The 25,683-nt window shown below is 37.3% G+C and overlaps 1 protein-coding gene and 1 pseudogene across 1 annotated transcript in view; one reads left to right on the top strand and one right to left on the bottom strand.

Annotated features, from left to right (window-relative positions):
* Window positions 1-25,327, top strand: part of RP2 (RP2 activator of ARL3 GTPase) — a 54,346-nt gene extending 29,019 nt beyond the window's left edge. Inside the window, exons 3-5 of the mRNA XM_004376906.2 lie at window positions 9,088-9,202; window positions 19,832-19,917; window positions 21,443-25,327. Of these exons, the coding sequence (XP_004376963.1) occupies window positions 9,088-9,202; window positions 19,832-19,917; window positions 21,443-21,526 (285 nt within the window). The 3' untranslated portion in view covers window positions 21,527-25,327. The remainder of the gene's footprint in view (window positions 1-9,087; window positions 9,203-19,831; window positions 19,918-21,442) is intronic.
* Window positions 486-4,633, bottom strand: LOC101356877 (protein Spindly-like; annotated as a pseudogene).
* Window positions 25,328-25,683: the final 356 nt, after the last annotated feature.

Here is a 25,683-nt window from a genome sequence, read left to right as displayed (position 1 = left end):
CAAGAGACAGAAAGGGCCACGTAAACCAGAGACTTCATCAACCTGAGACCAGAAGAACTAGATGGTGCCTGGCTACCACCAATGACCGCCCTGACAGGGAGCACAACAGAGAGTCCTGATGGAGCAGAAGAAAAGTGGGGTGCAGAACTCAAATTCTAGTAAAAAGACCAGACTTAATGGTCTGAGACTGGAGGGACCCCGGAAGACATGACCCCCAGAGTCTCCATTAGCCCGGAACTGAAACTATTCCCAAAGTTTCAGACAAACTCTTCAGACAAAGATTAGACTGGACTATGGGAGATGAAATGATAGTCGTGAAGAGAGTACTTCTTAGCTCAAGTAGATACATGAGTCTAAATGGGCAGCTCCTGTCCAGAGGCGAGATGAGAAGGCAAAAAGGGACAGGAGCTGCTTGAATGGACACAGGAAATCCAGGGTGGAAAGGAAGAGTGTGCTGTCAAATTATAGGGAGAGCAGCTAGGGTCATATAGCAATGTGTGTATAAATTTTTGTATGAGAAACTGACTTGAACTGTAAACTTCCACTTAAAGCACAATAAAAAAAGAACCAGAAAGATAATTTTTGGGACAAAAAGGCAGGAACTGGAAATTATTTAGGGAAATATGGGAAGATTGTGATTAAGAGGGGAATAAAAAAAGTTTTTTACTAAAAAAAATAAAAGTGTTGAAAGACAGTGACTTATATATTAAAAAATGGAAGCTCAAGTTCCCAGGGAAATGTGTGTAGAAGCTAGTTAATTCTAAGATTAAAAAAAAGAAACTTGAGTCTCTCCTGTCATGACACAAATATCTTAGGACAGCTTAGACTAGAACTGTGAACTCTAGTTTTGTTAAATTCCCGGGGTATCACAGAATTTTGTTTCACATTGTTTTTATAAATTAAGCATAACGGTTGAGATAGGAAGTAGTATAAAACTTTGACAGGGTAGGAAGTCCAGAAAGGCTGGTAAAGCATAAAGCACATTCCTTAGAGAGTTAAGAGAAATTACTAGGCCTCAGCTTTCTCACCTAAAAATCAGATTTCTTGCTTTCCCTGACCTATATTATAGACATGGCAGAGGAAAAATTAGAGTAAAAGTAAGTTTGAATTGTTTGGAAATAAAGTATCGCATAATATAAGTTGGGTAGATACCACTATTTTCAAGTCTTTAAAAGTAGAAGAATTTTTATGAAAAGGAGTAATTCTTTTCAGTTATCTGCAGTGAAATATCAAAATAGTTTCATAGTTATTTTTTAAGGTAACTGTATTTTGAATTAATCACCTTAATTTTGTCAGTTTATGTGTATGACTAAAATGAGAGGCGATGAGCAGCCTAGAAAATAAGAAACAGAGGTAGGATTGTTTCTGATATTTTAAGTAACTTTACAGTCATCATCTGGCAGTGATGTCCATGTAATTTGCTGTTACTTTTTTATGTATGTTTCCTTTTATTGAGACAGAATTAAGTGCATTGTGAAACAGTATTTCAGTTTGAATCCAATTTGATGGAATGGTATGGAATAATGTAGCCATAGAATGAAGTACTATCAGCCCAGTAAAACTGATTTTGTAGAAGAATAGCTGGAAAATGTTCACATCGAGTACATTAAAATTCTTAGAATTTCATGTATCTGATTTGTTTTTTTTTTAAGTAGGTAAGTCTAGAAAGTTATATATACCTAAATGTTAACAGTTTTGGTTACTCTTAGGAAGTAGACTAAAAACAGGGCTTTCTTTTCTTTTGTGTAGTTGCATGGATTTTACAGTGAATACCGACTCGACAGCAAACACGTTTGGTTTTTTGTTTTGGTTAATGGGGGAAAAAGAAAACTGGGAAGGTAAAAGGAAGCATACCTATATGTCAGTGGTGTCTTTGAGTGGTAGCACCTTCGTTGATATTTCTTTTTTTCTATTTTTCAAATGTTCTATGTTGAGCATATTTGTTACTTTTTATAATAACTCAATAAGCTCTGTTGAAAAAGTGGTTGCATGACTATTTTTTAAAACTATTTTCATAATTATTTAAAAAATAATTTTAAAATAAAGAAGAGTAGGAATAAGTTTTAAAACTCATCCATAGTTGTACTGTACCATGAATAGTCTTTTTTTATTTTTAAAGGGAAAAAGTCTTTATTTGAAAATTTTAGAATTTAATATGTATCAGGGAATTAAAAATCCCTGAAGTTTCTGCTTTTCATAGTTTATTCCCTTTTGATAACATGTTGCTTTCTATATACAGTAAGAAAAAGGAAAGGGGAGAAATTATTGCAGTTTTATTTTCAATTTCAAAACTGCTTGTTTCATATGCTTGAGACATAAATTTTAAATTGTGTATATGAATACAAAGATTAGCACAGGTTCTTTAAACACTGATGAAATCCTGTAACAATATAATAAATATTTTAAAATCAAATTTCCTATTTTTACAACATACTGAAAAACTAAGCTCCTAAAAAAATACATAGGAAAATATAATAGTTAATGATTTCAGTGTTCTGTAAGTTATTGACTGTTCACATCACTCAAAAAAAAAATCCATATACAATGTGGCAAAAAGATCTTTATTAATTATAACATTTCCTTCAGTTAATAGTTTACTGACTGTGATTCACAGAAGCTCCGTGAAAGATCATCACTTAAGGAACTCTCCATGTTAGAATCAACCAAATTTGGAGCATTTGGTCAAAGAAGCATGAATATGCAAGGTCCTGGCACAATGAGTGGATATAAATAACCCACAAGCTGGTATACTTCTGTTAAAGACAGTCTTAACTCCACAGCAACCTTTTGGGCAAATGGTATCTTACTCTTATTAAAGAAAAGTCTTTACTGCTGAGGGCACTGGGTCTCTGGAGTTGATTTGGAGGACACGTATAGAATAGGGTGTGGTTTCTTACAAGTTTCCTTTTCCAATTTGCTTGCAGTTTCTTTCCCTTCTTTAACTTCTGTTTGAAGCCTTGATTCAGCAGTTAACCTGGGAGAGTTCAGGGTGTTGCCACTTCTTTCACTTAAAGCTTCAGAATCAACTGGAACTCCTATGAGTTTCACACGTTTCTTTTCCTTCGTTGGTTGCATACAGTGGCAGGTTTCTGTGCAGAGAGAGACTGACTACTGGTATGTTTACAGAAACTGTCTTTTCTAACTCTAAGTTGTCTTTTGCATTGTTAGGACAGGACTGTCCCTCCTCTTCCTGAGCTGGTAATCTATAAACTTCTTCTTCAAGAGCACTGTTGGCACATACATCTTTAGGGGTGGTTACATCCACAGGCAGTACTTCTCGTCTCTTTTTCAGTACAGGCACTTCAACTTTCTCTTCAGGTTCATACTTCAGTCTTAATTCATCTAGTTTAGCTCTCAGTTTCATATTTTCACTTTGGGAAAGCTAGAAGAATCTTTCATTTGCAAAAAGTTTTCGCTCAATATCTAGAGCCCGCTGGCTCTCAAATAACGCTTTCATTCGTTGTAAGGATAGTTCACCTTTAGTGCTTTCATTTTCTTTGTTTAAGTTGTCAAGCTTTATCTGTAGTAAGTCTGTATAGTAGGTGTTATCTTCCAGAACACCAGAGTTGGCTGAAGGCTTAGATTCCATACTTTCATATAAACGCTTAAATTTCTCCAGATTTCTAATTTCACCTAAAATATGTTTTATTTTACCATTCTTCTGCTCCAACATGGCAAACAACCGTTCCTGCTGCTCAAATTCAGTTTGAGACCCTTTCATTTGTAGCAATGTGGCTATTTGTAACTTCATTCTTTGCATCTTTTCTCTATTAAATGCATTTTGTTTCTTTAGGGACTGATACTTGACTTTTGTACTGATAAGCTGGCGTTCCATTGCTGCCCTTCGATCTTCCACCTCTGAAAACAAAGAGTTGCCTTTACTACCGGGGTCTAGGGCTTGCTGGAGTGCCCGGTCCAATTGCACTTGAAGATCTTGATTTGCTGCACGAGCTTTCTCTAAGGCATAGCAGTAAGACACTGCTTCTTTATCTCGCTCCTGTTTTTCTTCTTTAAGTCAGTCTACCTGGCGCAGTAAGTTATTACTAAGAAGTTCTAGTTGTTCTTTCTGTACTGTGGTTCATTCACTTGCTCTTTGAGAGCGGTCTTCACATTTTCCATTTCAGTCAACTCAATTTGAAGACCTAACATCTCTGAAGACATGCTTTCATGTACATGTTCAGACATTATCCGCATTTCCTCTGATTTACAAGAGAGGAGTTCCTTCTGATGCTCTACTTTGTGCTTCAGCTGCTTTTCGTTGAGCCTAGCTTCATCTAATTCAGCTTTCATTTTTTCCAGCTTATCTTTTAGCTCATTCACTTCCTGCCCATGGCATCTGCTCAGCTGTTCTTCTAGTTTCTCTGAATGCATTTTTTGTTGTTGTTTAACAGCTTCACGTTCAGAAGTCAAACTTTCTAACATTCGACTCTTGAGCTCAACTTCTCTCTGAAGAGTGTATTTTTCTTGTTCATAATTCTCAGTCATGGTCATCATTTCATTACGACACTTATCCAATTGATTCTGCAGTTCATTTTGGCTCTCCACTAGTTGTAAACCATACTGTGCAGCTTAGTCGCTCTTCTTCAACCTCTTTGAGCTTGGATCAAAGATCTGCAATTATATCTGCCTCCATGTTCTTTTTCTGTTTTTAGCCCACTTTTGAGACTGAAGCAGCTCGGCTTCTTGTGTCCCTTGTCTCTTCAGCTTCTGCTTCCTATGGCCTCTCAGCCCTCGGGCCTCACGCCTGCAACTGCCCAGCTGGGGCAAGTGTTCCAAAGCTCAGTAGCTCCACCTGTAAGTGCCCAGAGGCACCCCACTCCGCCAGGGAGCCTCCTGCTCACAGGCATTCAGCTCTCTCGCTCCGTGGGTCGGCTCCAGCACTGTCTTTCACCGGTCTCCTGATTCTGCTGCTGTTGGTTCTGTGCTGCTGCTGGTCCTCTGTCACTGCCGCACGCCTATCCATTCACAGTTTTAAAACCGCTTCCACATTTTAGGTATCTGTTAGAGCAGCACCCCACTCCCGGTACCAAATTCTGTCTTAGTCATCTAGTGCTGCTACAACAGAAATACCACAAGTGGATGGTTTTAACAAAGATAAATTTATTTCCTTACAGTCAAAGTAGGCTAAAAGTCCAAATTCAGGGTGTCAGCTCCAGGGGAAGGCTTTTTCTCTCTCGGCCTTCTCATCAGTGTTCCCCCAGACTAGGAGCTTCTCGGCGCAGGGACCCCAGTCCAAAGGACGCGCTCTGCTCCTGGCATTGCTTTCTTGATGGTATGAGGTCCCCCTGAATAGTCTTTTTAGGAATAATTTTTCAGTGTATTTAGCCTGTAATCAGATTAATTGGGTCAAATCACGGCTCTGTTGCTTAATAGTTGTGTGACCTTGGCCAGGTTTCTTAACCACTCTATGCCTTAGTTTTCTCATCTGTAAAGTGAGGGTAATAATAGTACCTACCTCGTGAGAAGGTTAAATGTGTTAATTCATATAAATTACATAAAACTACCTGGCATATAGTAAGTGCTGCATAAATGCGATCATGTTATACTGTATACATTTGTATCGTGCTTTTTAAAATTAACATTATTATATGAGCTTTCCCCATTTTATCTTTGTAAACATAATATTTATTGAAACATGGTATTTCATTGTGTTAATGTACCATAATTTACTTAACCATTCTTCTCTCATTGGACATTTGGATTGACATATCACCAAACTAAAGCTTTATTCTGGTTCATTTCAGTCAAATTTTTAAATTATGTTTTGAATTTTGAAGTTATCTTAATTTCTTACTGCTTCTATAACAGAAATATCTCAAGCAGATGGCTTTAATGAACAGAAATTTATTTTCTCACAGTTTTGGAGGCTAGAAGTCCAAATTCAGGGTACCAGCTCTAGGGGAAGGCTCTCTTTGTAAACTTTGGGGGAAAATCCTTGTCTCAGCTTCTCTAGCCTGCCATCCTTGAGGTTCCTGGGCTTGTAGACTAGGCTGCCTTCAGATAGTATTGGTCTTACCCTTGTGTCTACAGGCATACCTGTAGATATTGCGGGTTTGGTTCCAGACCACCACAGTAAAGCAAATATCACAGTAAAAGTGAGTCACACGAATTTTTTGGTTTCCCAGTGCATATAAAAGTTATGTTTACACTATACTGTAGTCTATTAAGTATACAATAGCATTATGTCTAAAAAAAACAATGTACATACCTTAATTAAAAATGCTAACCATCACCTGATCCTTCAGTGAGTCCTAATCTTTTTGCTGGTAGAGGGTCTTGCCTTGATGTTGATGGCTGCTGACTGATCAGGGTGGTGGTTGCTGAAGGTTGGGGTGGCTGTGGCAATTTCTTAAAATAAGACAACAGTGAAGTTTGCTGCATCAGTTGACTCTTCCTTTCACGAAAGATTTCTCTGTAGCATGCGATGCTGTTTGATAGCATTTTACCCACAGTAGAACTTCTTTCAAAATTGGAGTCAGTCCTCTCAAACCCTGTCAGTGCTTTATCAACTAAGTTGATGTAATATTCTAAATCCTTTGTTGGTATTTCAACAATATTCATAGCATCTTCACCAGGAGTAGATTCCATCTCAAGAAACCACTTTCTTTGCTCAGCCATAAGAAGCAACTCCTCATCCGTTAAAGTTTTATCATGAGATTGCAGCAATTCAGTCACATCTTCAGGCTCCACTTCTAGTTCTCTTGCTATTTCTACCACATCTTCAGTTACTTCCCCCGCTGAAGTCTGAACCCCTCAAAGTCATCTATGAGGGTTGGAATCAACTTCTTCCAAACTCCTGTATTAATGTTGATATTTTGACCTCCTCCCATGAATCACTAATGTTCTTAACGGCATCTAGAATGGTGAACCCTTTCCAAAAGGTTTTCAATTTACTTTGCCCAGATCCATCAGAGGAATCACTATCTATGGAAGCTATAGCCTTACAAAATGTGTTTCTTAAATGATAAGACTTGAAAGTCAAAATTACTCCTTGATCCATGGGCTGCAGAATGGATGTTGTGTTAGCAGGCGTGAAAACAACATTAATCTCCTTGTACATACATCTCCATCAGAGCTCTTGGTTGATCACTTGCATTGTCAATGAGCAGTAATATTTTGAAAGGAATCGTTTTTTCTGAGCAGTAGCTCTCTGCAGTGGGCTTAAAATATTCAGTAAACGATGTTGTAAACAGATGTGCTATCATCGAAGCTTTGTTGTTCCATTTATAGAGCACAGGCAGAGTAGATTTAGCATAATTCTTAAGGGCCCTAGGATTTTCAGAATGGTAAATGAGCATTGGCTTCAGCTTAAAGTCACCAGCTGATTAGCCCCTAACAAGAGAGTCAGCCTGTCCTTTGAAACTTTGAAGGCAGGCATTGACTTCTTTCTAGCTATGAAAGTCCTAGATGGCATCTTCTTCCAATATAAGGCTGTTTTGTCTGCATTGAAAATCTGTTGTTTAGTGTAGCTACCTTCATCAATTATCTTAACTAGATTTTCTGGATAACTTGCTGCAGCTTCTACATCAGCACTTGCTGCTTCACCTTGCACTTTTATGTTATGGACACGGCTTCTTTCCTTAAACTTCATGAACCAACCTCTGCTAGCTTTAAACTTTTCTTCTGCAGCTTCCTCACCTCTCTCAGCCTTCATAAAATTGAAGAGAGTTGGGGTCTTGCTCTGGATTAGGCATTGGCTTAAGAAAATGTTGTCGCTGATTTGATTTTCTATCCAGACCACTAAAAGTTTCTCCATATCAACAATTAAGGCTGTTCAACTTTCTTATCATTTGTGTGTTCACTGGAGTAACACTTTTAATTTCCTTCAAGAACTTTTCCTTTACGTTCACAACTTGGCTAGCTATTTGGCGCAAGCAGCCTAGCTTTCAGCCCGTCTCTGCTTTCGACATGCCTTCCTCACTAAGCTTAATCATTTCTAGCTTTTGATTTAAAGTGAGAGATGTGCAACTCTTCCCTTCACTTGAACACTCAGAGGCCATTGTAGGGTTATTAATTGGCCTAATCTCAATATTATCGTCTCTCAGGGAATAGGGAGGCCCAAGAGGGGGGAGAGAGACAGGGGAATGGCAGGTGGGTGGAGCAGTCAGAACACATACAACATTTATCAGTTAAGTTCACCGTCTTATGTGGGTGTGGTTCGTGGTGCCCCAAAACAATTACAATAGTAAAATCAAAGATCACTAATCACAGATCACCATAACAGATATAATAATAATGAAAAAGTTTTAAATATTGTGAAAATTACCAAAATGTGACACAGATGCAAAATTAGCATATGCTGTTAAAAAAAAATGACACTTACAGACTTGCTCAGTGCAGGGTTGCCACAAACCTCCAATTTGTAAAAAACGCAGTATCTGTGAAACATAGTAAAGTGAAGCGCAATAAAACGAGGTATGCCTCTTAAGTTCTTCTGAGCCTAATCTACTATTTTATATCTCAAAAGTATTGATTTAAGGCATACCCTACACTGACATGACCTCATTAACATAACAAAGAAAACCCTATTCCCAAACGAGATTACATCCACAGGTATAAAACCAAAAACCAAACCTGTTGCCGTCGAATCAATTCCGACTCATAGCGACCCTATAGGACAGTAGAACTGCCCCATAGGGTTTCCAAGGCTGTTAATCTTTACAAAGCAGACTGCCACATCTTTCTTCCACGGCATGGCTGGCGCGTTCCAACCTCGGACCTTTCGGTTAAGCAGCCACTTAACCACTGCGCACCAGCGCTCTCTGCCACAGGTATAGGGGTTAGGATTTACAACACATATTTTTGGGGGATACAGTTTAATACATAACAGAGAGATAATTCAGGTTTATTTGATCCTTAATAGTAACACTTGGCATTGTATTTTTTATTCTTAACTAGAACCACCCATTTGGAAGAAAGAACCCCATGTACATGAGACCTTGTTACAGTAAATATCCTTAGAGTCATAACTAAAACAAAAATCAGCATGCTGTATTGAGTTTTATACATAAAACCACTAAAATAGGAAAACACTGTTTTAATCTCAGAAGTTATTTAAAAATCTAAAGGAGATTTTATTTTCTACAGATGGTTGGTAAAGGCTTTTTCCTAGTTCAGACAAAGGAAGTGTCAATGAAAGCTGAGGATGCTCAAAGAGTTTTCCAGGAAAAAGCAGCTGACTTCCTTCCTCTTTTAAATAAAGGTAAGTAGGATACCTTCTGAATGATTGGTATACTTCTGTGACATGCTAATTTGATTTACTTCTGCTTTTAGCATTTCTCCTGCATGGTGTTCTCTTTCTCATTTGTTTTATGTTTTTTTCCTATTTCTGTTTAGAAATGTCAAATTTTCACATCATTCAAAAAGCCTTACATAACCGACTACATATTAGCCAATAGTTTTTTTTCCTATTCTGCTTTCTTAATACTTGAAAGTCATATTTTATTATTGTGTATTTTTTAATTATCATTTTGTTGTTGTGTTATTATATTAGTGAGTGAACATTTCATACTCCCTGTCCAGAGTTACAAAGCACGGATTTATTCTGCCTTCAGTGTACTTTAACCATACTGGCAAAGAAATAAGAATGATAAATAAAATGGTATGTTATTTTGTTTACCTGTGTTTTATTGACTATGAAAAGGCATTCGACTGTGTGCATCATAACAAATTATGGACAACATTGCAAGGAATGGGAATTCCAGAATAATTAATAGTGCTTGTCATGGATTGAATTGTGTCCCCCAAAAATATCTGTTAACTTGGCTAGGTCATGATTCCCAGTATTGTATGATCGTCTACCATTTTGTCATCTGATGTGATTTCCCTATGTGTTGTAAATTCTGTCACTATGATGTAATAAGATAGATTAGTGGTGGTTATATTGATGAGGTGTACAAGATTAGATAGTGTCTTAAGCCAATCTCTTTTGAGATATAAAAGAGAGAAGCAAGCAGAGAGACACAGGAGCCTCATACCACCAAGAAAGCAGTGCTAGGAGCAGAGCGTGTCCTTTGGACCTAAGGTTCCTGCGCAGAGAAGCTCCCAGACCAAGGGAAGACTGATGACACGGACCTTCCTCCAGAGCTGACAGAGAAAGTGTTCCCCTGGAGCTGACGCCCTGAATTTGGACTTGTAGCCTACTAGACTGTGAGAGAATACATTTCTCTTTGTTAAAGCCATCCACTTGTGGTATTTCTGTTATAGCAGCACTAGATGACCAAGACAGTGCTCATGAGAAACCTGTACGTAGATCAAGAGGCAGTCGTTCAGACAGAACAAGGGGATACTGCATAGTTTGAAGTCAGGAAATGTACGCGTGAGGGTTGTATCCTTTCACCATATTTATTCAATTTGTATGCTGAGCAGATAATCTGAGAAGCTGGACTATATGAAGAAGAACACGGCATCAGGATTGGAGGAAGACTCATTAACAGCCTGCGTTATGCAGATGACACAACCTTGCTTGCTGAAAGTGAAGAGGAATTGAAGCACTTATAGATGAAGATCAAAGACCACAGGCTTCAGTATGGATTACACCTCGACATAAAGAAAACAAAAATCCTCACAATTGGACCAATAAGCAACATCATGATAAACAGAAAAGATTCAGGTTGTCAAAGATTTCCTTTTACTTGGATCTATAATCAACACCCATGGAAGCAGCAGTCAAGAAATCAAATGACACATTGCATTGGTCAAATCTGCTGCAAAAGACCTCTTTAAAGTGTTAAAATGCAAAAATGTCACTTTGAGGACTAAGGTGTGGTTGACCCAAGCCATAATGTTTTCTATTGCCTCATGTGCATGTGAAAGCTGGACAATGAATAAGGAAGACCGAAGAAGAATTGATGCCTTTGAATTGTGGTGCTGGTGAAGAATATTGAATATACTGTGGACTGCCAAAAGAATGAACACATTTGTCTTGGAAGAAGTACAGCCAGAATGCTCCTTAGAAGCAAGGAGGATAAGACTTTGTCTCACATACTTTGCACATGTTATCAGGAGGGACCAGTCCCTGGAGAAGGACATCATGCTTGGTAAAGTGGAGGGTCAGCAAAAAAGAGGAAGACCCTCAATGAGATGGATTGACACAGTGGCTGCAACAATGGGCTCAAGTATAACAATGATCATGAGGATGGCGCAGGACTGGGCAGTGTTTCATTCTATTGTACATAGGGTCTCTATGAGTCAGAACTGACTCGATGGCACCTAATACAAACATGTTATTTGATCTATGTAATATGATTGATTGATGCAACCATTTTGACATTGAAACACTCTGATGAAACCTTGAAAACAAACCTTTAAACTCATCAGCTTTCAGAAATTGAATCAAGTAATGATGGACGTCCTAAAGTGAGAATTAAGTATAAAGTGTGCATATGAGGAGACTAAATTATTTATGTACTTGTATGATATCAGTGAGAGTCCGTGGGTAGTGCAAATGGCTAATGTGCTTGGCTGCTAACTGAAAGGTTGGAGGTCCAAGTCCACCCAGAGGTACCTTGGAAGAAAGGCCTGGTGATCTATGCCCGAAAAATCAGTCATTGAAAACCCTATGGAGCACAGTTCTACTCTGACATATGCGTTGCCATGAGTCAGAACGGACTCACTGGCAACTGGTTAAACTGGCGTTGTTAGTGGTATCACAGAATTGTTCCAACCCAAATATGTTTAAGTAACAGAACATTCTACATGAAAGGGGACAAGTAAAATGTTCTGTTGCTGCAAAAAGTAGAACTAAAACCAATTGGCAGTAGTTACAAAGATTTAAGCAAATAAACATCATGTTAACAAATCTTAAAACCAGAGATGCCCAGAGGAAGTACTCAAAGACTAATGAGGTCATGTCAAAAGATCACAGGAGCCAGCTTGACAGAGTTTCCACTGGTCAAATTTGGGACAATTTGAGCATCAAAAAGTATAATGAAGGTAATAGATTTAACAATAACAATAATTCATGCATCCATAGTGATAATAAACTAAAAAGGGGAGAGAGGGAATAAAGGAAAGCTCTTCTGCTCTTTAGAAGACTGTAAGCTAATAAATGTAGAAGGAATGATAGATTTCAGAAATCACTATTTTTAAACTCCCAGTGTAATAATTTAGACAAAGATTATCAGTGTATGCTAAAAGGTTGCTGAGGAGTAGGGTATTTATATGTTCTAATTCAAAGGGGAAATATACATTGCAGCAGAGATTTGGTGATCACCACCTAAACCTAGTGAACAAATTTAGCATTGCTGATGGTGGGACAACCTGACATTGTTTCTTCTCATGTGATGCAATAAGAAATAAACAAGGTCACCTATGAAGTATTCTTGCCAAAATTCTTGTCTGAATCTGACTGAGCCAAGAGTTAATTTCTAGTTTGTAGGAAAGAAAGGAAATATAGGGACACGTTAAATGATACCATATATATATACACATGATTCACTGGTTTTGCTTCTCTGTAGAACCCAGCCTAAGACATCTGTCATGGATTGAATTATGTCCCCCAAAAAATGTATGTATCAATTTGGCTGGGCCATGATTCCCCGTATTGTGTGGTTGTCTTCCACTTTGTAATTGAATTTTATGTTAAAGAGGATTAGGGTGGGATTGTAACACCCTTAAGGTCACATCCCTGATCCAATGTAAAGGGAGTTTCCCTGGGGTGTGGCCTGCACCACCTTTTATCTTACAAGAGATGAAAGGGAAGCAAGCAGAGAGTTGGGAACCTCATACCACCAAGAAAGCAGTGCCAGGAGCAGAGTGTGTCCTTTGGACCCGGGGTCCCTGCGCAGAGAAGCTCCTAGTCTGAGGGAACATTGATGAGAAGGCCGACAGAGAGAAAAAGCCTTTCCCTGGAGCGGACGCCCTGAATTTGGAATTTTAGCCTACTTTACTCTGAAGAAATAAATTTCTCTTTGTTAAAGCCATCCACTTGTGGTATTTCTGTTACAGCAGCACTAGATGACTAACATATAAGCCTAAAAGCTAAGACATCTCTTAGCATCTAAGAGAATAAAATACCTCGGAATAAATTTAACCGTGGATGTGAAAGACTTATACAAGGAAAATGATAGAACACTGCTGAAAGAGATTAAGGAAAACTTAAATAAATGGAAAGATGTTTCATGATTACAGATTGGAAGACTTAATATTGTTAAGATATCAATACTCCCCAAAGCAATCTATAGATTCATCACAATCCTGATCAAAATTCTAACAGCCCTCTTTACAGGAATGGAAAAACCAGTCCTCAACTTTACATGGAAAGGCAAGAGGCCGCAAATAGCTAAAGCAGTGTTAAAAAAGAAGAACAAAGTAGGAAGACTCACACTTCCTGATTTTAAAACATATTATTCAGCTACTTGGTTACTTATAGTAATCAAAACAGCCTGGTACTGGTACAACAGTAGACAGTGGAATGGAATGGAGAGTTCAAAAATAAACCAACATATCTCTGGTCAGCTGATTTTTGACAAGGGTGTTAAGTCCATTCGATGGGTTAAGAAGTGTCTCTTCAGTAAATGGTGTTAGGAGAATTGGATATCCAGATGCAGAAAAATGAAACAGGATCCATGCCTCATACCATACACAAAAACAAATTAAAGATGGATTGAAGACCTATATGTGAAAACCAAAACCATAAAATCCTTAGAATAAAAGGCAGGGACAAGGCTCTTGGGCCTAGCTTTGAATAGTGGATAATCTAATATAATTACAAAAGCACAAACAGCAAAAGACAAAATAAATGAGACCTCTTAAAAATTTTAAAAACTTTTGTTCATCAAAAAACTGTACCAAAAAAGTAAAAAGACAAGCTACCGACTAGGAAAACATATATCCAACAAGAATCTAACAACAAAATATATGTATATAACTTCAACAGCTTAACAACAAAAAGGCAGTCTTAAAATGGGCAAAGGACTTGAATAGACATTTCACCAAAGAGGACATTCATATGGCCACCAAACACATAAAAAGGTGCTCAACGTCATTAACCATCAAAGAGATGCAAATCAAAACCACACTGAGATACCATTTCACTCCCAGTAGAATGGCTAAGATGAAAAAGAAAATAACAAATGTTGGTGAGGATTTGGGGAAATTGGAACCCTTATCCATTGCTGATACTAATGTAAAATTGTACAGCCACTATGGAAAACAGTGTGGCAGTTCCAAAAAACTAAGAACTACATATGACTCAACAATTCCACTCGTAGGTATATACCCAAAAGACTTGAAAGCAGAGACTGAAACAGATACTTGTACATCAGTGTTCATCGTAGCACTATTCACAATAGCCAGAAGGTGGAAACAACCTAAATGCCCATCACGGGGTGAATGGATAAACAAAATGTGATACGTATATACAATGGAATACCACTCAGCCAGTAAGAGAGATGAAGTCTTGATAACAAAACAAAAACCAATGCTATGGAGTCAATTCCAACTTATAACGACCCTATAGGACAGAGTGGAACTGCCCCATAAGGTTTCCAAGGCTGTTAAACTGTTATAGAAGCAGACTGCCACATCTTTCTCCAGTGGAGCGGCTGGTGGGTTCAAACCACCAACCATTCAGTTAGCAGCGGAGCGGTTAACCACTGTGCCACCAGGGCTCTTTATGAAGTCTTGATACATGCTGCAATATAGATGGAACTTGAAGATATTATGCCAAGTGAAATAAGTCAATTACAAAAGGACAAATATTGTATGACCTCACTTAAAAAAAAGAGGAGAACAGGAAACTGTATAGAGACCAAAGTTTATTAGTGGTTACCAGGGGCAGGAGGGAGGGGGGAAGAGGGGTTTATTGCTTATGGAGTACTGAATTTCAGTTTACAGTGATGGAAAAATTGCATGAAGGGTTGCACAGCAGATTAATTGCTATCAAGAAGTTGTAAACCTGTAAAAAGTTGAATTGGCAAAAGTTGTGTGATATATTTACAACAACAACAACGAAAGAGTAGCTGCTGAGGCTGCTTATGTACAACCAAACATCTCGTGGGATTTGCTTCCTTAATTTGGAGGATTTTAGGGACATGATTTCATGGCACATCCCAGTTAATTGCCCTAATATCGTGTTTAGTGCTTGTGTTCTACCTCCTAGTTCGTTGCATAGTGCCTGGGGTCTTAAAAGCTTGCAAGCAGCCATCCAAGGTACAGTTTTTCTCTGTTCACCTGGAACAACATAGGAAGAAGGAGACTCATGAAAAGAAGGAGGAAACTGAATGAGTGGCTAATTGCCTCCGTGAACAACTGCCTCCTTTGCCATGAGACCAGAACTGGATGGTGCCTGGCTACCATTACTGAACATTTTGATCAAAGATTCTATAGATGTATCCTTATCAAAAAGGAGAAAATGCAGAACAGAATTTGAAATTCTCATGGGAATCCAGATTTTCTGGAGCCAAGGAGGGTAGATGAACCCCTTAAACTATTGCCCTGAGATAATCTTAAATCAGAAATATCCCCTGAAGCCTTCTTAATACCAAACAATAGTTTAGCTTAACTAGTATAGAATGCCTGCCTTGAGCATCCTGCTTCTTTAAAATCTTTCTATGTGGGATCAAATCGACAACAGCAACTCAAAGGATTAGAAAGGAGACTTAGGGGGCATTAATTTTATCTTAATAGAGGAGGAAAAACTTGGAAAAGGAGGGTGAGAATGGTTGCACAACTCAAAGAATGTAATCAGTGTCACTGAATTGTACATGTAGAAATTGTTGAATTTGTGTATGCTGTGCTGTGTATATTCTCAACAAGAAAAATAAAATACTAAAAACAAAAGAAAACAACAAAAAACTACAGTGAGATGCCACCTCAGCCCTGTTTGAAAGGTAACGATAAAAAAATAGAATACCTAAACAGGTGTTAGTGAGGTTTTAGAGAAACTGGAACCCTCATCTGTTGCTGGTGGAAAATAGTTTGGTGGGTCCTCAAAAAGTTGAACATAAAACTATTATATGACTCAGCAATCTCAGTCCTAGGTGGTAGTGGTGGTTATGTGCTGTTGAGCCGGTTCCGACTCAAAGCAATCCTATCGGACAGAGTAGTACTGCCCCATAGGGTTTCCAAGGAGCAGCTGGTGGATTCGAACTGCTGACGTTTTGGTTAGCAGCTGAGCTCTTAACCATCGTGTCACATATAGCCAGGTAATGTGAAGACCAGAATGCAAACAGAAAGCTGTACACCAACGCACATTTCAGCACTTTTCACAATAGTCAGAAGGTGAAAACAACCGAAATGTACATCCACAGATGAATGGATAAACAAAATGTGGTACATACACACAATGGAATACTACTCAGCCATAAAGAGAAATGAAGTCCTAATGCATGCTACAACACAGATGAACCTTGAAAACATCATGTGAGTGAAATAAGTCAAGTCTTAAGAGGACAAATACTGTATGATCTCCCTTATATGAAATAAGCAAATATATAGAAACCAAAGAGTATTTAGTGGTTACCAGGAGTAGAAGGGAGAGAGGAAGGGAGAGTTTTTGTTTTAGGGGCATTGAGTTTATGTCACTGGTGATGGAATGATTTGGAAAAAGGATAGCGAGAATGGTTGCACAACTTGAATATAATCAACGTCACTGAACTATACGTGTAGAAATTGTTGAGATGGCATATGTTTTTGCAGTGTGATGGATCACTTTTATATGGCCTTTCTAGCCATGGTCTTGTAACTTCTGCCAAATGATTAAGCTGGACTATGCAAATAAGGTACTTGTGGCCCACCAAAGGGATTGGACAGCTTGCTAATAATACAAATAAGGTGCATGGCAACCTTGTGGGGGTGGGACCATGTAAATAAGGTGCATGGAACCCTAACACGGGGTTTGGTCAGTTTTGCCATCCCTCTAGGCTTAAAATGAACCATCCCAGAGGTGGAAAGGAGGGACTTTACTACCACCAAGAAGAAGAGACGGGAGCAGAGCATGTCCTTTGGACCCAGGGTGCCTGTGCTGAGATCCTCCTAGACCCAGGAGACGGAGATAAAGAGCTGTCACACCTGAGATGGCGTAAGATGCCAAGAGGGAGTAGCAGAGAAGCAGCAGCAGCAGAACCAGGAGACCGGCGTGAGACAACTCAGTGGGCTTCCCAGCCCATGGAGTAAGGCATTTACAGTGGTTACTACCGACCCACGGAGCAAGAGAGCTGAGCCTTCGGGCAGGAGGCTTGCTGGCAGAGTGGGGTGCGTCCCTGCACTTGGCAGAGCTAGGCTCGGACCCACAGAGCATGAGAGCTGAGTTCCCAAGGCTCGCTAGTGGAGTGGGGCACCCCCAGGCACTTATTGGCCGAGCTAAAGAGCTTTGTAACACTTGCCCAAGCAGGGAAGAGGCCAGGCCGAGGGCCAGAGATGCCTGCCTGTGGGCACGGCTGTGAAGAGGCTGTCCTGATCAAAGAACATTATTCTATGTTGTCCCTTGTTAAATGGTTTTATCTCTTTTTTTGAGAAATTTGTCACTTCTTGGAAGTCAGGACTTCTCCATTACTCTAAGAGATAAAAAGTAAATCTACCAGGAATATAGGGATAGCTGAATAATTATTAATTGAAGGACATCTTTTATTTGGCTGACGTATGGCCATTCTTGCCATAGTGCCAATGCTACATTTAAATCCAAACTGAATTGAATCGTAAGTCTTTACCCCAGAATTTAAAGTACAGGTGATTTACAAGTATTCAAATTAATCTATGGAAACAATTCAAATTAATCTATGGGAACGGAGGCACAGATATTCTGTTCAGAGGATTTAAAAATAAAAACTTGATCCCACTCCTCGGAATACATCCTAGAGAAACAAGAGCCATCACACGAATAGACATACGCACACCCATGTTCATTGCAGCATTGTTCACAAATCACAGGACTGTACTAGCCAGATACCAGTCTAGGAAATGAACTCTCAAGGACTATCCAAAACCAAAAGAATTACAACAGGGAACCAGAGAGGTTAATCTGTAAATGACAACAACATCAGAACAATAAAAGAGGGAATAAACGGTGTAGGGATAGAACCTTCTAATGGAGAGGAAGGCAAGGCGATACCAAGTAATAATAGACTGGTTCAAACCTAGGAAGATAAGGGTAAATTTCAAGGTAACCACAAAGAAAGTTAACAAACCTACTTATCAAAATAAAGAAGAAAAACGTAAAGTCTCAGTAAAAACAAAACCTGCAAAAACAAAAGAAATGAAAAAAAAATCCACAAACAAAAGGAACTCAGCACAAGAGAGTAGGAGGAACAAAACTGGAGGAGTGAAATGAGTCAATCACAAAAGGACAAATATTGTATGAGACCGCTACTGTATAATTCATGTGAAAGTTTACACACAAAAAGAAACAATCTTTAACGGTTATGAGGGAGGGGAGGAGTGGGGATGGAAAAACCCTAAATGAGACAGTAGATAAGTGGTAACTTTGGTGAAGGGTAAGACAGTACAAAATACTGGGGAAGCCAGCACAGCTTGTACAAGGCAAAGTCATGGAAGCTCCATAGACACATCCAAACTCCCTGATGGACCGAATTGCTGGGCTGTGGGGACCATGATTTTGGGGAACATCTAGCTCAACTGGCATAACATAGTTTATAATGAAAATGTTCTACATTCTACCTTGGTGAGTAGCATCTGGGGTCTTAAAAGCCTGTGAGCAGCCATCTAAGATACTCCACTGGTCTCACCCCATTGGAAGCAAGAGAGAATGAAGAAAACCAAAGACACAAGGAAAACATTAGTCCAAAGGACTAATGGACCACAACTACCACAGCCTCCACCAGAGTGAGTCCAGCACAACTAGATGGTGCCCGGCTACCACCACTGACTGCTCTGACAAGGATCAATAGAGGGTCCCGGACAGAGCTGGAGATAAATGTAGAACAAAATTCTAACTCACAAAAAAGACCAGACTTACTAGCTCTGACAGAGACTGGAGAAACCCGGAGAGTATGGCCCCCGGACACCGTTTTAGCTCAATAATGAAGTCACTTCTGAGGTTCACCCTTCAGCCAAAGATTAGACAGGCCCATAAAACAATGAGACTAAAGGGGCACACCAGCCCAGGGGCAAGGATGAGAAGGCAGGAGGGGACAGGAAAGCCGGTAATGGGGAACCCAGGGTCAAGAAGGGAAGAGTGTTGACATGTTGTGGGATTGGTAACCAATGTCACAAAACAATATGTGTACTAATCGTTTAATGAGAAGCTAGTTTATTCTGTAAACCTTCATCTAAAGTACAATAATAAAAAGTGAAAATAAAAATTTGGTCTTTGGTTCTAGAATGTAATTTTAAGTCACCATCAAAAAAAAAAAAACTTTCAGTTACTTATTACTTTTGGTGCCTGGCCTCAATTCCTATTTGACTTGACTCCATTATTCATGGCCTATAACTTGGCTGATAAGTAGGAGACTTGGAAGCAAGGCTGGCTGCCTGGCAAAATGTACTCATGTTGACTTGAATTGCTTTTGATCTTATTTGCCATCTTATCAGCTATTTTTTGTATACTAAATGGGTGGAGTTTTTTATGGTTTTTATAGGAGAGTGAAACCAGAAAATCCAGACTATTTACAACCTTCAAAAATGTGACACTACTCCTATAATATCACTGAAGCTACTTGTCATGTGATGGGACTCTATGTTAATTTCCTTTTTTTTATGATTAGTGTAGAAAGAAGCAGCTGAGGTGTTGTGTCCCATTTGTCTACTGCCTTTATCTTTTCTTTTATCCCTGAAGAAGATGCTGGAGATTCTATAGGGAAGAATAAAAGTATTAATTTTAAAATATATTTGTATTCATGTTAAAAAAAACATTTCTTGGATTTGCTTATAGGTCCTGTTATTGCCTTGGAGTTTAATGGAGATGGTGCTGTAGAAGGATGTCATCTCATTATAAATGAGATATTCAGTGGGACCAAGGTACAAGATTTTATTGACTATATTTCAGTCAAACATTTTCATTTCATTTCATTTTCCTCACAATCAAGAAGTACTTTTATCTCTAATGTTGTTTGGAATTAAAAAAAAGAAAGCAGATCATAATTTTTAGAATCTATGGCAGATAATTGGGAACTAAGCTTTGGTTTTTCATTATACAGCTAAAACTTTAATTGTTTAAAATAATCACAAAATAAGGATCTACTTATTAAAAACCTTCAATACATAAATTTCTAGTTAAAAGTAGAATCTGAACAAATATCTTTTCAAGCCCTTGCACTTTTTAGAATAGTGATATCTGTAAAAAATACTATCTTTCTAAGATCATATGCTTTAGACAGACAATTCTGTTGCCTAGTGTTCATTTTTATTTGCTTCAGTAATGCTTTACCAAAAACTGAGCTTGAGGTATGTCTGGAATCATTACCCGTGGGTATTTTCTAGATATGTTGATGAGGTTGCTGTATCTAAGAATTTCAACTTAAATAACTTAATATAACTTAAAAATCAAACATATCAAAGAGGATTAAATGAGTAAATATATAATTGATTATTCATTGATAAATATCTGAGGGGAAATTTTTGGTTTTGTCCTGTGGTTTGGCTTACTGATTCCTTGAATTTATATAATTTGAAGGACTTTCTCTTCTGTCTCATTTTATCCTCACAGCAATACTGAGGGAGAGGGAAAATATAATCAGATTGAATAGAAGAGGAAACTGAGAGAGAAAATGGTTACATGATTTGGAGTTTTTAGAGCTGACTGATTTAGAGATTATCTAATCTAACTTCCATATTTTATAGGTGTGAAAAGTGAACCCAAAGAGGTTTATTAAATTGTCAGTATCATAGAGCTAGTTTATGATAAACTAGAATAGAACCCAGGTCTCATCTAATTCCTGTCTAACATTTGTAAAAGCTATTTTTGAAAGGTTCTTTTGAGTACTGCTTTATTTACTTGATGTTTAGAAAATAGTTCATTTAAAATTGGTAATATATCTTTAGCAGCTTTAAAAAAGATTATCTTATCAAGTTTTACTTGTCAACCTATTGAGATTTTTATTAGAAAAGAGAAGAAACTGTGAGTTCTTTAAATAAACCTTATTATTCACTGTTATTGTTAGGTGCCGTCGAGTTGACTCTGAATCATAGCGACCCCGTGTACAACAGAACAAAATACTGCCCAATCCTGAACCATCCTCACAATTATTCAATAGATTGCATACTATTGACTGTTGTATATGAAAAAATAGTACAACTCCCAGTGTAATAAAATACAGCTAAAGTATTATGAACACAAAGACCTTAATTATATCATAAGTGCTTTTAAGAGTTTAATTGAAAGAGCTTTTAAAAGAGCTGTTGAAACTATATTGCATGAATTCTACAGAAAATCTACCGATTAAATATTACAAATGAGGATGTGACTTTGTCCTATGGAAAACATAGGCTTTGGCATTTTGGGATTGCAAGTATTTATTTTTTGTTTCTTTTGTATTTAAAATAGATGTTTGTATCAGAAAGCAAGGAGACAGCAGCTGGAGATGTAGACAGCTTCTACAACTTTGCTGATATACAGATGGGAGTGTGAAGTGTAATCTGGAACCAAGGACTTGGTATTAAGCCCTTTTCAACTTGTGTATGTAGAGTTTGATAGTATACTTTTTTGTATTAGCAGTGATTTTTACTATGCTAAAATTTTTAAAGTTTATTTTTTAATAAATTGCTGAATACTGCATTATTTACTTGAGGTTCAAAAACAGTTCATTTTAAATTAAGCAGTTTCAATCGGTTTAAAAATATTTAACCCACTTCTCCAATAAGCTTGCAGTTTTATTTCTCTGCATATGATACTCCTGTTAGGAAATAGAAGTGGCTAATAGTTCGTGATTTTAATTCTAATTAAATGTTCTTTCAAATCTCTAATAATTTAAACTTTCTTCAATGCCCCATGCTATTTGTTTGTGAATACATTCCATTACTTTTTTATCTTTTTTTAATTTAGAGGGATTTGTTACTATTTGATCAATTAGAATAAACCTATACACATTGTTTTCATGTATGCATATTCAGTTAAATAATTGCTTCCTAGTTGCATGATGACAAATAAAATTTTGTACATGGAGTTGACATACTTTGTAAATTGATTTTTAAAAAGATAGGTGTTTGATAACCAGCTTTGCAAGAACTCTACTAATGTTGGTATAGCTGTTTAAAAACTACCTTGTCAGTAGTATGATTATTTTAATAAATCCCACACCGTTTAGTTTTTTAACACAACTTTTGGATGATTCTTCTGCTTCATGGTAAGAAAAGGTACATATGCAACACTAAAACTATAGAAGCCCTATCATCTTAAAAAGATGATTACTGTTTTATTCTCTGGAGGGCTTTCAAGAAAATTATAAGAAAACCTTGTGACATTCAGGTAAGAAATGCTTAGGCACAGTGATAACCTATGCAGATTATTAAAAAGCTAAATAAATTTGATTTTCATTAGATATGCCACACATTCAAATAATATGGAAGTACAGTAAAATTATTCTGGTTGCTTTGAAGCATTATTTCCCAAACCTACCAGACCTTAATAATTTACTGGGAGCAGGGGAGAGCTACTTATTAAAAATACACATTCTTGGGCCCAATCTCCAGATGCGTGAAGTCTGTCTCCAGGGGACACACTGTTTTAAGGAGTATGTTGTAATCTAACGTAATCGGTCAAGAGAGTGTTGATAGGTGATCTTGTGAGAAGGAACTGAACCTGCCATCCACATTACATATAGCAGCTAATAGGAAATCAGCTTTCATAGGCGTATTTTTAAAAGGAACCTTAAATTTAATTCTATTTTGGTAAAACAAAGACTGAAAATAGCCACTTGTAAAAATTCCTCTTATGTTTGTTACTAAAAATGTATTTTCATGTTTAAATTAAAATGTTTTTGGATATTTTCAGATTAATTCATAACTCCTACATTGAATTGTATGCTGATGTTCAGAAATAATACATTAAAAGACTTTTCACTTTAAATTAGTAAGTAATATTGAGCACTCACCATGTGCTTGGCTCTGTGCTAACCATTAGCATTGCATCATTTCAATTCTTTTATAAAAGCATTCTATATTACAAAATCAGTGTCTCCTTAGATCAAATTGTTTCATAAGGTGCAAATAAAAATTGGTGAAAGGTTTAATATAATTTTGATCATAATTTACAAATGAGCTTTGCAAATAATGGTCAGAGGGCATTAATTTTCCCTTAGATAAGCTGTTGTTGTTAGTTGCCACTGAGTTGATTCCGACTCATTGTGACCGCATTAAACATACTCTCTCTCATTATGATTACATTATGAAACACCATTATTCACATACAAAATGATCACAATACTTTTTTGTATTGCAAAAATACGTTATGTAAAGCTGAAACTTGAGTTCTTTATTATATCTATGGCATCTTAGCAAAAACTCAGGAATATAACACAAGGGAGATGTTGATTAAAAATTTTCCATTAAATTTAGAGTCTATTAACCAAAGCCTACAATTTTGTATACTTCAGTTAGATAGGAGCTTTTACATCAGTTTACTTTATCTTTAAGAATAGTAATTTGGCTTATGAATGTTTAAGAAGATTTTTAAAAATAAATAATGTTATGGTAGTTGTTCTATAATTCTAAAATTTGATAGTAATGTGAATATACTACATTTCTGATTAGCTTTTGATTTCTTGAAAAATTAGTAATTTTCTTAAGTTATATATATTTAAACTTTATATTAGTTTATTTCTCTTATGTTAATAGTACTACTGTTTTTGCTTCTGTGTATGTCTAGCTTTTGTATGTAATTTATCTAGTGTTTATAAAATGTGATTTGTAATAAACATTGTTAAAATGAAAATGGCTTAACACTTATTTTTGTAGAGTATGTCTATAACATATATTTACTCATACATATACCAACATGACACAAATTTTTTTAAAGTCTAAAGTAAAATACAATGGTCTTATCTTTGTCCTAGTTAATGAGAAGAGCTATATGCTGTGTATGTGCACTCAAAGCATGCTGGAAATATGCAAAGGAAGTAGAAAACCAATTTTAATCTTAAGGAATTTCCAATATAATGCTTTCTTTGTGAAAAGATACATTTTAATATTATTGTATACTTATTAAGATTAGGCATATTTAAGGAATATTTCAGAATTTCATATTTAAGAAAATAATGATTTATTTGTGATGTACTTTCAGGTTTATACAAATGGATCTTATTTTAAACTTACTACCAAATTTACCAGCACTTTGTACCCAACTTCTCCCTCTCCTAGCCCATAGTTCAGAAGTACTGAAACTGCATATTGGTTAGTTTTTTAAATAACATTTATTATTTTAGAGCGTTTGGAAAAAAAAACAAATGCACAGAACAATAACAAAAATTACCTCTTATTTATTGGATAATTCTTGATGTTCTGAGCTTAAATTTTGTTTTTCTCATTTAAAAGGTACATATTCAACTCTGTTCTCTATAGGAAGAGAAGGGATTATAATTAGAATATGATTACTCCTTCAAAACACATTCTTAGTGGCAAGTTTAAGCAACAGGTTCAGAAATGGCCATTTCTCCCTTTTCTAGTGTTTTAGTGCTTTCCTGGTGAGGCTAGTTCTCACCTATAAGTGAATAGTGAGGGAGCAAGAGCACGGGTAGCAGAGAGACCAGCATTCTCACCTTGGATATGATACTCCCTCTGGGGCCTGCCTTTACCATTTCAGTTTAATCTGGTCCACCTGTAATTGGACTAATGCAAATTAACCTGCAAATTGTGAGACAGGTAATTAACTGATGTTGGTAAAGTGCCTTGAAAAGGGAAGATACTTTATAAATGTTAAGTATTACTATGCTGAGCAAAGTGAGTATGGTGTTCTTTTATTCAGCTTTCTATTTGTAGCCCGTACACTGGGCTACAAATAGCTAAATAGGAAAAAACAAATGTAAAAGGCTGTTGAGACTTGAGTGCTATTTTCTTATTGATTAATTTGCCAAGCATAGGTCAGTTTCTAGGCTCATTAATAGAACCGTTAATACTATTTCACCCTAACTTCTAAACAGGTATTAAGTAATTTAAATTTTTTTTATCTCAGTTTTAGGACTGTGAGGGATCTGGACATTTTCAGTCCTTCATTTTACAGATGAGAAAAGTGAAGGTCAGAAAGCTCTAGTTCACTGGCTGATGGTGTGAGGTTCAACTTATACCATCAGTCACTGAACTAGAATGTAGGCCTCTTGACTTTCCCCCTGCAGTTACCAGGAGAATAAGACTGCACTGATCAGCTCCTCTGACATGAAGCCTTTTCAGGTAGAAGGGCCCATTCCCTCCTTGGTGCATACACAGTACTCTACAGATTTCCAAGTACCGGTAACACTTTGTTTATTTATGCATGCCTACTAGAGCCCTGGTGGTGCAGTGGTTAAGAGTTCCGCTGCTAAGCCAAAAGGTTGGCAGTTCGAATCCACCAGCTGCGCCTTGGAAACCCTATGGAGCAGTTCTACTCCGTCCTTATAGGGTCGCTATGAGTTGGAATTGACTCAACAGCAGTGGGTTTTTTTTTTTTTACTAGACTGTTGGTACGCAAAGTGTGGTCTGTGGACCAGCAGCATCAGCATCCTCTAGGAGATTGTTAGAATCTCAGGCCCAGTCCAGATCTGTTGAATAAGCATCTGCATTTTTAACAAGATCCTCAGGGAATTTATATGCATATTA

Source organism: Trichechus manatus, unplaced genomic scaffold, assembly GCF_000243295.1.
Source record: "Trichechus manatus latirostris isolate Lorelei unplaced genomic scaffold, TriManLat1.0 scaffold00046, whole genome shotgun sequence".
NCBI lineage: Eukaryota > Metazoa > Chordata > Mammalia > Sirenia > Trichechidae > Trichechus > Trichechus manatus.
The sequence above is the reverse complement of the archived record's forward strand: the minus strand, read 5'-3'. Positions and strand labels throughout refer to the sequence as shown.